General features: G+C 39.8%; 1 protein-coding gene across 2 annotated transcripts in view; it reads right to left on the bottom strand.

The window, feature by feature from the left end:
• LOC128885671 (transcription factor HNF-4 homolog) overlaps window positions 1-11,100 on the bottom strand; it is an 18,531-nt gene extending 7,431 nt beyond the window's left edge. Inside the window, exons 1-5 of one of the 2 annotated variants that reach the window (XM_054139843.1) lie at window positions 11,008-11,100; window positions 10,689-10,783; window positions 10,311-10,447; window positions 4,050-4,320; window positions 825-959 (exon numbers count right to left, since the gene is read on the bottom strand). In XM_054139843.1, coding sequence (XP_053995818.1) covers window positions 825-959; window positions 4,050-4,320; window positions 10,311-10,447; window positions 10,689-10,783; window positions 11,008-11,081 — 712 coding nt within the window. In that variant the 5' untranslated portion in view covers window positions 11,082-11,100. Of the gene's footprint in view, window positions 1-824; window positions 978-4,049; window positions 4,321-10,310; window positions 10,448-10,688; window positions 10,784-11,007 lie in introns of both variants that reach the window. The other variant, XM_054139842.1, reaches the window with a different exon arrangement.
• Window positions 11,101-14,833: the final 3,733 nt, after the last annotated feature.

A 14,833-nucleotide genomic window follows, 5' to 3' on the forward strand; every position in this document is an offset into this window, starting at 1 on the left:
TTTAAAATTTAAATAAAATGAGAATTCATTTATGTTATCATTGCTTTATCGTAGATTTCTCAGTTCAAGGTCATTTGAAGGTCATAGTGTAACACATCGTTGTACTCGTATTGACGTCAGCTACAATCTTATGGTGTTGAAAATATAGGATGTAATCCAAAAATTACCGATGACCTTCAAAAAACATTGAAAGTTACAAAATTCGGAAATTTTTGTTATATCCTCATATTTGCCCCCTTAAACGGTACAACTTTTTCCTCTAACATTTTCTTCTATCTTCAAGTCGAACTGAGATAATTAGGTGTTCTGTTTCTCGTTAATCACCCGGTATATCTGTTTAGTTCATATATACAGGGTGTTCTAAAAATGTAGCACCCTGAAAGGGGTGGTTCAGGAGGTGATTTGAAACAACTTTTTCCTTAGTGAGAATGTTGTCCGAGGCTTCGTTGAGGAGATATTAACGGAAAATCCCGACCAACCAGAGCGCGAGGATGCCGGTTGAGCGTAGGCTACACGATAGGCGGCCGCGCTCATACGATACCGCAAGCGTTCCATCGGCATACTCGCGCTCTGATTGGTTAGTGTTTTCCGTTAATATCTCTTCAACGAAGCCTCGGACAACATTCTCACTAAGCAAAAAGTTGTTTCAAATCATCTCCTGAACCACCCCTTTCAGGGTGCTACAACATTTTTGGGACACCCTGTATATATGTAAACCAAATAGGATATTTATGTCATTCAATAATTATGTATATATTATATTTATTTATTAGCATATTGTAATTAGTTTTCAGTGTCATTATAGTACAGTAAAGGACACTTACTAGGATCAAAAAAGACAATTGCTTTGAGGCAAGCGAATTCAGTATCGTCGATTTGCACCTCGTTCAATGGTTTCACCAGCTCGTCCATCACCCTGACGCCGACCTTGCTGATGTCCAGATCCTGATTGCGACCCTCTGCGGACAAAGATATCACTGATAACGACGGTTAAACCGTCCCTATCGGATCCCCACTACCAATCGACTGAGTCCGGTTAAAGTACGAATTTTGAAAAGCTGGAAAAACCAACAACCAGTTCGATGAACCCATGTGCACTCATGCTACTGCAGTCGCAACGTGAATGCCGGACTCAGTTTACTAGCTACGCCCCAACATAGGTTCGTGCAACTAATGTAGCGAGACTATCGATAATTCGTATTGAAAATTAACCGAATATTTTCTTTTCATTTTTGACATTAAGAACATTCAGTAAATATTTGTACACTAAGTATTAATTAGTCAAATATTTATTTTTTACATATTTGCATTGAATACTTGAATATTTATTTTTTACATATTTGCATTGAATACTTGAATATTTATATTTAACTTATTGTACACTAACTACCAACACTGATAAAAATGAAACTGACAAATTTACACCGTACTGTTATTTTGATACTGGCCGTGTGTGTTCTTTGTAATTTCCTTTTTTGTTTGCAAAAATATTATTTGTTGATTTTACGTTTCAATTTCAGTGTAAATCCATCAAAAGATTTAATTGTTAAGTGACAATACTTTCAAATCAATTGAAGTATGTAGGGTGCCCCACGTAACACTTCTCACATTTTCATTTCTTTGCCTCCGGGGTCATACCAAGGTGATGGTACACTAGGTTGTTGAATTCGTTTTGACACGGTCTATAATACTGTTAAGTCAAAAATACAAAGTGCAATTTAAAAAAATGAAGGTAATCTTGACAATAATAAAAAAAAAATTTTCCGACTTTTTTTATTACAATGTATAGCCAATTGAAAACTGATCAACATTTGTTAAAAATATGTTTTGTCAGATTATCGCAAGTACATGAAAAATCGTGAAAAGTATTGCGTGGGACACCTTGTATAAGTATATTTTTGAATCGAAGAGATTTTTAATTTTTGTTTACACTCAATTTAATGTTAAAACAATTATGTTGCAATGAAAAATAATAACAACAACAACAATAATAATAATGAAATAAAAAATGTTCATAAAACTTTTTTCCAGGTTTTGATACTAATTTTAAACTTGCAGATGTATAATTATAGAAAAATACAAGATCTTGCTAAAGTAGAAGGAATTACGTTTTACAATTGTAATTATTTTGTATCGATTGTCTTGCTATGTGCATTTAGTGTTTACTCCGTTGGAAATGTTACGAACACAATTGTCGTCCACAAATATTCAACGCATAGAAAATGAAACGCTCACAGGCGTGTTCGTTACTACATGTGTAAACAAATTAAATACTTGTGCATCGCAAAAAGGAGGCTAGAACCTAAAACGGTCAAACTTTTGTGGAAATAATTTGAGAATGTTAGTCAAACTTAAAAAGAATTTTATAATTCACACTTACATGCTGTTATTCACTCATTCAGATATTCCTAATAATTATGTCACACCTGTTTACGTAAATTTACAATTTCAGAAAGAGTGAAAATCACAGAAACATCTTTTTTTAAACGTACCACATAAACTAATATTTGTTTTGCATTTACCATTCAATCGGTTGTACATTTTTTCACCGAATGAATTTCGAATGTAAATTCTGGTAGATTAAGCCAGTGCGGATATTGTATATGTCTAACAAATGTTGTTTAGATTACATGTAGTTATCGTCTCCAATCTGTGCAATAGCTCCTCGCCATCGTTTTTTTTAAAGAACATTTTACATAAAATTCGATTATCGCGCGGTTGTATTCCTTTCACGATAATTAATCTTCTGGAATCTTATCCATCGATGCCATCAACAGATGAAATAATACCGTTGTAATCTTTATTACGCGTAATAATAATTCCAGTTGTTTCGCGATCTATCAGTCATCTCCGAGAAAAATATTTTTACCCGATAATCGTCGTTGATAACGCTCGAGCGGCAGAAAGTTCAATCAATGTTAGTGATTTCCAAATGTTTTCGAAGTTGAAGAAGAAAGGAAACGTTATTGCATTCGAAACAAGTTGTGAGTTTAAAATGATACAAGAAAAGCACACTCTTGTAATTATTGTACTCTGATGGTTAGTGTGTGATACAAAAAGACTTTAAAGTTATGTGCAGTTTTCTATACAGGGTGTCCCAAAAATGTAGCACCTTGAAAGGGGTGGTTCGGGTGGTGATTTGAAACAACTTTTTCCTTAGCGGAAATGTTGTCCGAGGCTTTGTTAAGGAGATATTAACAGAAAACCCCGACCAATCAGAGGGCGCCTATACTGTTGGAGCGGCTGCGGTAGGCGTGGACTCGGCGCTAGGCGGCTCCACCGGTATACTCGCGCTCTGATTGGTCGGGGTTTTCTGTTAATATCTCCTCAACGAAGCCTTGGACAACATTATCGATAAGGAAAAAGTCGTTTCAAATTACCTCCCGAACCACCTCTTTCAAGGTGTTACAACATTTTTGAGACACCCTGTATCAAACATTTTCTTCTTTGAACAAGACATCCCCTCCTCTTATGTACCACGCCTCCCTTATGCGCTACACTTTTTGGGTGGTGAGTCCCTTCTAATGCTACTCCCTCCTAGTTCTTTGTCCTCTTAGAGGTATAGTATACTTCTAGTGCTAAATTTCGCTATATGCCGCGCCATTCTAATATCACAATTTTCTATATCTTTACATCTCTCTATATGCTACGCCTTCCTAGTCTTACACCCTTCTAGCGTTTCTATATGCCACGCCCTTCTAATACCATGACTTTCTAATACTACACTTGACTAGTGCTACCCTCCCAGTGTTTCGGCTTACTATATGCCATGCCATTCGAAGACCATGCCCCTCTAGTGCTATGCCTTTCTATATTTCATGACCTTTTGGCGTCACACCCCCTTAGCAGCCCTTCATATAAGATACCTTACTCTCTTTTTTGGAAAACGTTCTCCTAAGTGAAAGTTTACAGACAATAATGTGTTAGTTTTGCCTCTGACAGTATTGTACTTGTTTTTAACAACAATTCATCCTACAATCTACTATTCTTCATTAGAACATACAGACACCCCAACCAGTACCCACGAACGAACCACAGAAAGAACGTACCAGGACAGTTTTTTGTGATGATGCAGTTGTTACCCAGTAATAGAACATCCTTCAGTTGCATGCTACGCCTGGCAACGCCTAGAAGAAGATGTTCGCCGGCGTGTGCCCTCAACAGGGCCACCTGATCGTCGAGGGTGAGTTCGCTAAACGCAGGTATATATTTCGCCCATTCGACCAGAATCAACAATTGCTGTTTCATGCTGTCGCAGACGTCGTTTATATTGGCAATTTGCTTCGTGCTGAGGTCGATATCCCCACCAGGACTGCCTAGCTGTTTAAAGATAACTTTCAATTACTTGCTCCGATGCAACGCTTATTTTTATATAATTTGAGAAAGAAAATATATGGAAGTTTAAAGGTGGTTGCTGATTTGACAGAAAAAATTGTTTTGAATTCCATTGCCTATTCTAATAAAATTTTAGGACGTTGTTTTGTCCTTAAATTAAATTTAGACACTTCGACAGAAGATTCAAATGAGCACCACTGCATTTTCTTTATCTTTACTTATGTATTCAGCAACTATGTCTTTTTTCAATTCTTTGTAGACTATTCTTCGCTCTTAAATTAAATTCGAACACTTCCACCACTTGAACTTGATGTTTAAATAATCGCCACTGGATGCGCATTATATTTTATTTAACAAAAGTGGCTGTGGCTAAAATGCTGTTAATAAAAGGATACTTTATAATTGGACATTCCGCGAGCTGTAAACGAAGTACATGTATTCTTCATGGTATCTCGGATTCATACAAATGTAAGTAGGACGAACGTAAGTGGAACTGTCATGTATCGATTATTTTTTTGAATTTCAGCTACATTATGAATATTTAAGATACACGAATCTAATGTGCTCAATCTATGTGCATGGCGATGTTCGATTAGCATACATTTTTTTTCGACTTATGAAAAGCACTATGAATTAATCAACACAATTGTTATTTTAATTACTGTTATAATTTTTCAAGTATCACATACCTATAATATAGGGACAAATACAATGAATCCAAGCTTGAAAATGCAAATATCAAAATTGAATACCGTGTTATATTCCTAATTTTACATTTTTGTAAAAAATGATATTACAAATAAATTGTTCATACAACTTTACTAGTATAATTTCTTTTTAAATGCTCTAAGTTTCTCGCATAATCGTCTTGATATTTAAAGTTTTTCGTTAACAATAGTTAACAAAGTAACTATGAGGAACATTTGCGCTAAGTTCATAAATGCTTATAAAACTTTATTTTAATATTAATGCAATCAGATTTCAAGTTTTGGAGCTTATGAATGTTTAATATAAAAACAGATTGCAATCGTTGGAAAAGTTTTAGGCATGTATGTTAGAATTCGGATTAATAAAAAATTTCATCCGAAATTAAGGGGGTACCCTGAATTAAGAGGTCTAAAAAAGCGGTTTTTCGTGAGTTTTTTTAGGATGGAAAAAAAATTAATTCTGTCGAACGTTTTATCCTGTTTTCATACATATTTGAGTAGTCTGTACAAATTTTTTCAACAACAAATATTCAAATTGAGTCGACTGTGACGCACATTTGTAGAGCACGTCACAATTAAAACCTTCTATCGGTGGGAAAGATGCAGGTCGTAATTTTGGTTTGACACAAAAAACAAACCAAAAGAAATTTTCATTTTTATACATTTTCCTTCTATATAAACTAAAAAAAAACCCGCAAAAATGGTGAAATGTGAAATTACTGCAAGTTTGAAAAAAGCACGAGTTCATTGGGTGAAAAAAATCACTTTAACTTGATAAAAAAGTTGATTAAACTTTTTTTTTTGTATTGAATTGTACACCGATCAATTTCCCAAAAAACTTTTGTGTTAAATTGTAGTTTCTTAACTTCTTTTTGTATAATCAATGATATTTTACATATTCTTGAAAATCTCTAAGATAGATCTAGTCCAATTAACATTTACTAGTTAATATAATTTGTGAAATTAACAAAAAAAATGCGAAAAGTGGGTAAGAGTATAGAAGCAATAAGTATTTGTACGATTCTTATGACTAGACTATCTTTATGCAAAATAAAATCTTTGGTGAACGTGCCTACAAAAATTGAACCTAAATAGGAATTTATTTTATTCTGCAAATATTATAACACGAACGTTACTTTCAATCTTTTTTATATTCTTGCATATTGTTTGCATTTCGTAATTTCTTGCACGTTCAAATTTCCTATAAATATATAAAGATCCGCAGTCTACTTATGACGAACCATTTACAGTAGAGTTTGTAACGTAAACACATTAGTTTACGCATTTAAATGCATTTAAATGTCATTTTCTCCCGAAAATACCACCGTACAATTTTTTTTTTGACAATACCGTTCAAAAGCTGAGACTTCGAGGAAGTTTTTCCCGAAGACTGCCCGCAAAACAACTATGTCTTTGAAATCGAAAAACGAAAACATAAAAAGTCAAATTTTTTAAAATGTTCACAATGTAAAGTTTGACCTAATTTTTCACTTGTTAAATCTACGTAATAAATTTTGGTTCGGCATCAGGGAAATGGGAAATTTAACGCTCTTTCGAATGGTTTCCTAGTTTTAAGTTTGCGCTGTAATTTGGTGGAGTTATGACCGTTTAAAGAGTGTCAAGTCGAAAACGCAGAAAAAATATTAAAAGTGAAAACACTCGAAAATAAGGCGACACAAAGAAAATGTCTAAGAGTAATTTTTTGTTGGATATATGTTGTAGAATTGACACCCTGCGTATGTCCGAACTTACACGTAGACACCCTGTGTACCAAAATATTAGTTAAACTAATTTAACAATGCAGCATTTAAATGATTGTTACTTTCTTATGGTACCAATACAAAAGTATTTGGTATTATAAAATTGTTCACCAAAAAAACGACCGGATGATTGTCCCTGTTCGCATTTACATACATGGGGGAGTGGAGAGGGCAATATTCCCACGAGTTTCATTAATTCTCTTACTTTTCCTAATTATTAAGACTGACACGTTAAATTCATTTCGTTAAACGAATAAACAAAGACGAGTCCATTAACAAAGAATAAGCGAACAGACAAACCTTGAATCTGCATATTCACCTCGTTGGAATTAAACGAATTCAATTTTATTCAGACGGATAATACCGAGTCCGCACCGTCCAGGCATACATAATTATTAACAACGACGATTTAAAAACTTCTGAACGTCTACAACTCACCTTAACACTTTATGTACCAATAGTCTATTTACAGGCTTTTTAATTTCAGGATCTGTTTAAAGGAATCTTTTGTTTTACCAAGCATACAATACGTAGAAATTAACATGGATTAATTAATATATACTATATTGAATTAATATACAAGGTATTTCACCTAACTTGACCACCTTAAATATATCGCTTATTTTGTATGATACAAAAAATGTCAGGGGGAGAAAATATTCAGTTCGAAGGCGCCAATACATTGATGGACAGAATTTTGTTGATGAAGATCGTATTGTTTTTTAAATGGGTCTGCATATCTTCACTACAACAGTCTTATAGCTTATAAAAAAACGAATCCACCGAGATGCAACATATTGACCTCCACGTGACCTTTAACGGGGAAATTATGAAATGTTTGTCAGTAACTTCATTACGCGTTCGGGGAGGGTAAACGAAGAAATTTCAATTTCATTGAAACGATTTACCGTGTAATTGTCCCTGGTACTTGTGAACAGACATTCGTATTCTCCTTTCACCAGTTAAAGTATGTTTACAAGCACTATATATTAAAGCGATAATCTTAACAAAAGCATTTAAATGATTGTTACTTTCTTATGGTACCAATACAAATACATAATCTTAACAAAAGATTATCGCTTTACAATCCAGAATTTGTTGGCCAGCTCGACCGCAGTATTTTACGCCACTTGATTTCTTTCTGTGGGGACACCTAAAAAAATAAAGTTTACAATGACGTACCCACGATACAGAAAACATGCGACAAAGGGTTTTACACGAATGTACATCGATTACTGTAAAACAACTTAAAAATGTACAGTAAGAATTTATTTATCGCCTTCAAAAGTGTATCCAGATGCATGATGCAAATTTTGAAAACCTTCTAAAATGATGATGTAACTTAATACTGTTTCAATGAAATTGAAATTCTTTTATTAACTCTCCGCGAACGCGTACTGAAGTTACTACCAAACATTTCATAATTTCCTCACTAAAGGTAACGTGAAGGTCGATATATTACACCTCGTTGGATTCGTTTTTTTTTTTTTATAAGCAATAAGAATGCTGTAGTGACAATATGCAGTTCAATTTAAAAAAAAAATACGGTGACCTTGAAATCTCGAAAAAAATGTCCTCGAGAAAAAATTTCGAGAAAGTATTAGCGCTTTCGAACAGAATATTTTCTGCCTCTGATATATTTTTTTTATCATACAAAATAAGCGATATATTTAAGGTGGTCAAGTGAGGCGAAATACCGTGTGTGTTAATATAGAAAATCCTTTTTTAAGTTGTAAACTTAGTTTAATAAACTCTCAAATTAAAAATTGATATCTTCCAATGAATCTTAACTTGTTGCCCTAGCAGCTATCATTAATAACGCTTACTTAAATAATTATTCATTGTCATTATCAAATATTAAATATTGTGTAAAAAGAATTATTAATGACTGAGTGACTTTAGACAAAGGTTTGAAATTGTACATGAGACGAATTGATTAGCTTGATAGTTTTAGTGTTAAAGGTATATTTTTTAAGGGTAAAAATGTCCACTCTGAACGTCCCCTACATTTACTCAAACTCAAACTCAAACCTAAGAAACTCAATGCTGAGAAAACTACCCCTCTCCTCGTTTCCAATTCATCGAGGTTGTATACTCAAATCTCCCATCAGAAGAAATCTCCGCACATAGGCTACATCCCATTCCTACGATTCTTAAGGGGTTAGTCGCAGTCAGGAAAGTGGAAACGGATAGTTTCGTGTGTGTGTGTTTTTTAAGGTATTAAATAATCATTTTTATTAATGAAATGTCTTACAAATATATTACAAAGTATGTCTCAAAGAACTATTAAAGAATTTTTGTTTTAAGAAAGGTTAATTCATTTCGTCATAACAGGCGATGGCGTGGGTGGCCACTTGGTTTGTGGTGAGCAAGATTTCTTCAAACTGGTGCACCTGAAAACAAAACTAAAGGTAGATTTAGAAAATATATTAGACTAACGGGTCCCTGATCGAAGGATTTTTTATTTTCTTGTATACTTCTTTTTTTATCCTGTATTGACTCGCTTAATTTTAGTGAAAAAATTGAAAATCGACTTCAAATGTACGCCATCTTGTTTTAAATTAATTTTTTCCAAAATCCTTCGTTCAGGGACCCGCTAGACTAATCTATTTTCGAAATTTACCTTTGTTTTTGTTTTCAGGTAAACCAGTGTAGAGAAATCTTGCTTACCGCAAACCTATGTTTTTAAATCATCGTCTACGTCATCGGCTGTTATGATCATATAAATTAAACGTTTCTTAAAACAAAAAATGTTTTTTAGTTTTTTAAAACATGCTTTATAATATACTTAATTGTTACTTATGCAAATTATTACTTAATAACTACAAAAAAAATCACAAAGAAATGTCGTTTTTCCTCTTCCTGACTGCGACTAACCCCTCAATATGTACCAACCCTATCTTAGATGTAGGAGGCACTGAAAATTGAGTCATTCATGTTCCTTACCTCCTACACCTAATGCACACACAATAGAATACCGGAGTTTTTAATGGGAGGTCTTACACCAGAGTTGGGGTATTACCCTACACTTTAAATAAACTAGAACTTTGTTGATATATTAGGTCTACCGGAAAGTTCTGTCCGTTTTTCGAATAACACACAATAATAAATTTCTCATACCTTGACGAAATTTTACTGAATAATATAATTTTTATCATTATTTATGACATCTTGCCAGCATGATTGCAACTTGTATATCGTTTTTAATGAATATGCGCGTACTTGTTAAAAACTTGTTGTAACCGGAATGGACAGAACTTTCCGGTAGACCTAATATTTATCTCGTTTCCTTCTTTGAAAAATGTTCAAAGGAGGAAACGAGACGAACATAATAGTCAACTTTAGGCTTATTTGTTAACCTGGGCTTTTGCTTACCTCTCTACTTCCCAAAAGGTCAATAATCACTTTCGAAGATTTTTCCCACGAGAAAACAAGAAAAACTCTGTCCAAGATGTAGCCCAGGTGTTTTCCCTCACTAAATTGTTAGCAATAATCGAAATAAACTGACCTCGAGGGCAGCGCCAACTTGTCTGCTGAGCATTTCAGCTTGAAGAAGGGAGACTACAGACAACCCGCTTCCGTTGCTACTCTGTTCCTCGTAGCTTGGCCTTCTACAGCTTATCCGATCCCTCTCGTTTTGTACGGCTACATGTAAACGAAATCAGGAGATAGGAAGATTTGACAATGTTGGCTGTCGATTCGCTTTGACAAGTTCGTTCGCTGTTAGTATGTTTGTTTCGATTCGCTGATTAGTTATTCAAAAAATAGCCCGCAAATTGACTTTCTTTATCGTCGATTTTTATTTGTAAGCTTGGACAGCTTTGGACTTTTATCACAGCTGGCAAACGTGCTTTAGGAACACGGATAATTCATTTCCTGTACTCACCTTCCTTCTTCATGCCAGCTTTGAAACATTTTCGTAATCTGCAGTATCTGCACTGGTTCCTCTTGTCTTTGTCTACTACACAGTTCCTACTGAATCTGAAAAAATAATAATGATTGCAATTGTTAACGGTTGTAGGTGTTACTGGGTGAACACGTGAAAGGTCGAAGAGTTTGAGAAGCGAATGGTAGAGAAAGAAAAGCTAGCTAGGCAAGAAGGTACGTTAACTGGGGGATGAATTAACATATTTGGATTGGGTTAGGTCTGGGTCATGTTTTCGGGGTTGAGAGTCACGGGGAATATAAGAATAATTCAGACTAACACCAGTAGTCGGCTCGCCGAGTACGAAAGAGTGGCAGCGAGGACGAGTTGGCAAGCCTGATGGCTGGGGGCCATCCACGGAAGTCGCGTCTGATCATCAGACACGCTGTGGGGACCCCTCACCCGAACACTCCTCCCTGTCGCTCTTAAACAAAAGGAAATTAGAAGTAGGAGTAGAAACGACAACAACAAGATAGGTAGAAGCATGTATAAGCCGGTAACCCTGGCACGGATGGACGGTGGCGAGCCTTCATTCAGATCAGGGTCCGAGAGGGATAGTTATACACCCGGGGGGGGGGGGGGTGTGTGGAATCTTGCAAACCGCGACTACTTAGCTAGAACCTCTAAAGGAGGTGGGTAGGGCAAAAGGGACGGGGGGAGTGCTAGGGATTAAAAGGGAAGAGGGAGGGCGGGGGGGGGGGGGGGAAACATTAAAAGGGAACCAATCCAGGCAGAGATACAGACACTCTGACTGAGAACAAGGATCGAATAACGACCTCAGGCTTAATATGACAGGAGGTGGATAGGACTCTCAACTTTGATTCATGGTGTAAAGGGGAGAACAATGCAGGCTGGTACTGCAGGTCCAGAGTGATGTGGATTGCCCGACGTTCAACTCCGCTTCGGCATTACCGAAATATAGGTAGAATGGCCCCGCCCAATGATGGACCACCCCCAGCAGAGTAGCGCGCATCCTCGAAAGGATAGGCCCGGGTCCAAAAGAAAACGAGGATCGCTCGAAACGCGGAGTCGAAACAGGAAGCCGAGGTAATGAGTTCCCGCTGGTCCAAAGCTCCTCGCTTAAGCCGGTGTGAACGCGGACACGGTCAAAGTGCCACGAGCCCAAGAGAACTATGCAAAAACTAGGTCTGGGTCATCATGAAACCGCCTATATATATGGGAGTGGTGCGGTCAATGATGCTGTACGGAGCCCCAGTATGGGCCTCGGACGCGATGGCAAGCCGGCGCATTAAACAACTGCTGCGCCGGCTGAAGAGGCGGATGGCCATTAGGGTCATCCGCGGGTACCGCACCACCTTCTACGTGGCGGCGTTGGCCCTGGCGGGTGAAGTTCCATTCGAACTACAGGCGGCTGCACGCGTGTGTCTATGCGCGCATGCTGGCTACTCGCCTTGTTTGAGGGAACCCGCCGGAGCCCGAGACGGTCGAAGAGTTCGAACGCCAGGCCTGGCGACTGGCGCTCGCCAATTGGCGTTTGGAGCTGAGCACCCACGCTGGGGAGCGCGCCCCCGGGGCTCTTCTGCCTTATTTTAAAAGGTGGCGGGAGAGACGGCATGGTAGGTTCACCTACGGGACGTCGCAGGTATTCACCGGGCATGGTTGTTTCGGTGTCTACCTGTGGCGCATAGGGAAGGAGTCGACAACAGCCTGCCACCATTGTGGCGAGGAGGAGGACTCGGCGCAGCATACGCTGGAGGAATGCCCCGCGTTTTCACCGCAGCGCCGAGTCCTTAGGTCTGTGGGTTACGATCGAGGTAGGCTACGGCAATAACCACACATATATTTCGTTTCGTACGTTTTTATTCGTTGGTGCTAACGGTAGCATGTCTCGTGGTGAACTAATTCTAACCGTCCTCGCTGTCGAGCTCATCGCCGAAACTTCGATGATTGAACGGCGCCGCCGATCGCATACAATGTCGCTCGCGAAGCGGCGCAATGGGCATTCCAATGCTACCACAGTTGTATCGACGAAAGTCAGTCGCCACAGGTCCAACGTTGGACATGACCTCTCGCTCCCAGCAGTAGTTGGGACCATGCTGGTGAGCGAGTGGAAATGGAGGGCGGTGGTCTCCTTCTGCGCAGAGATTATCTCTCAGAAGGAGGCCGCGGATCGGGATCGGGAGTTGTTCCCCCCGGGATAAAAATGGTGGCTGGCAGTGAGGACGGTTGAAATCAACTCCCGTCGCCGGCTGACCACCCTGGAAGGGTGGCAGGAGAGTGAGAGAGAGTGCTCCAAAAGATTATCCAAAGGTACCTATGCCTGAAGGCCATACTCGACCCCACCCGAAGGTGATGGGTTTGTAGAACGACAAACGGGCGCCTAATAACTGATTATTAGTACCAGTTACCGCTGGTAGGGGTTCTTATTCTAACGAACTCACACAGACCGACCGGGAAAGAAAATGGAAAGACAGGCCCTCTCCATTATTACACTTCATCGAGGCAAGTGCTCGGAAGCCTCGTAAAACTCTAGTCTCCAGCAATTGTAAGGAGTTTTGTTTTAGGATCCTCTTGTTCTGGGGAGGTCTAGCATCATCGACCACCCCAGGGGACGGACCCGTGGGTGGCAGGAGAGGTAAGACGGCATATCAACCGCTGTCTCCTCGGGCGGCCGCGGTACCCAGGGGCGGGAGCCTTGGATCACCTGTACAAAGCGGCCGCCGAGATGGAGCAGTGCGGGGTGCGGTCTCCCTGCACTGCAGAATGGAAGGTGATAGGGGGGCCAGTATATCCCCCTCCCCCTCCCTTTCGGGACGCGGCCGGCTATCAAAGGCTAGATTGCCAGTTTCGACTTTCGGGCTAGGAGGAGTCGCGGTAGTGTTCTTCAAGAGTTCCCATGACTACCCCGCTACGCCAGAAGACGGAAGAGCGTCCGAGGGTCGTCGTAGAGTTTACTGGATATTCCCTTCTCCCCCCCAGAGGGGCGAGTCCCACATTACCCCCCTCCCATTCGAGGGGAGGTGTGCGTAAAAGCATTCTCCACGTAAAAAAAAAAGAAAAAAAAATGGGTCAGCATGCATTACCTATAAAACGGAGAATAGAATACGCCCACAGTAATGCCTGCTTGTCGTAAGAGGCGACTAAAAGGGACAGGAGGGATCGCGGGCCGTGTGGCCCGCGGTCAGGTGGGGAGGTATTCTACTCCCCACCAGAGAGGGCGCTCTGCCAACAAATAGTGGAGCTGGCGCTGGAGAGCACCGGTAGTGTTCGGAGAGATCCCGGTGGCCCCCTGTGAGCGCCGTGCCCGGCCACCGTGAGGTTTTAGTAGGTATAGACGCTTGCTGGTCGGTTGGCGCACGATCTCCAAACTACAGGGGTTCTGAGGGGACAGGGGATCGCTCGGTCCTCTAGAGCGATGTTAATAATAATATGGTCTAAATCATCATTAAACTCCAATTGTTGCAGTTCTGTGTCATCGACCTATGGCTAGGCAAGGAAAAGGATCGAGCATCGGACATGGGCTGGTTCTTTACCGGCACACTGACGGGCTAACCGGACACAGTCGTCGATGGGTGCCATTAACAGCCTGGTGACACCCCCCCCCCCAGACTTCTAGACTTCAACTCCCAAGTAGGATAGGCCCGCTAGCTACGTACCTGTTGCGGAGAGGATGGACTGAAAAGGTCTGAGACCGGGGTCCATTCGTGGAAATCCCTTTAGTAGGAGCGTAGCGAGGATTCCCCACCCCTGATCATCCATAGTAACTGTTATATTAGGTAGGGAAATTCGGGGGTAGTAGAGTTCCCAATGCTACGGACAGCGTGCACTAACGTTATACGGAACCAAAAGGAATAGTCTTAACTAAAGAGGGAGGGGAGGGGATAGAGTCCGTGGTCTTGTCGCGATTAAATAGAACTCAGATGGTAGGAGTATGAGGGACGTGAGGAGTGCTAGGGTATAGTCATTTCTCTGTGTGGCGGGGAATAAAAGTACGGCCACAGTAATCCCTGCATGTCATAAGAGCCGACTAAAAGAGACAAGAGGAACCGCGGGTAGTGGCGCCCACGGTCAGGTGGGGAGGGCAATTCATTTCCCACCGGAGGAGGCGCTTCACCACGAGATGGTGGAGGAGGCGCGGGGGGACA

This window comes from Hylaeus anthracinus, unplaced genomic scaffold (assembly GCF_026225885.1).
Source record: "Hylaeus anthracinus isolate JK02 unplaced genomic scaffold, UHH_iyHylAnth1.0_haploid 11981, whole genome shotgun sequence".
NCBI classification, from domain to species: Eukaryota; Metazoa; Arthropoda; class Insecta; order Hymenoptera; family Colletidae; genus Hylaeus; species Hylaeus anthracinus.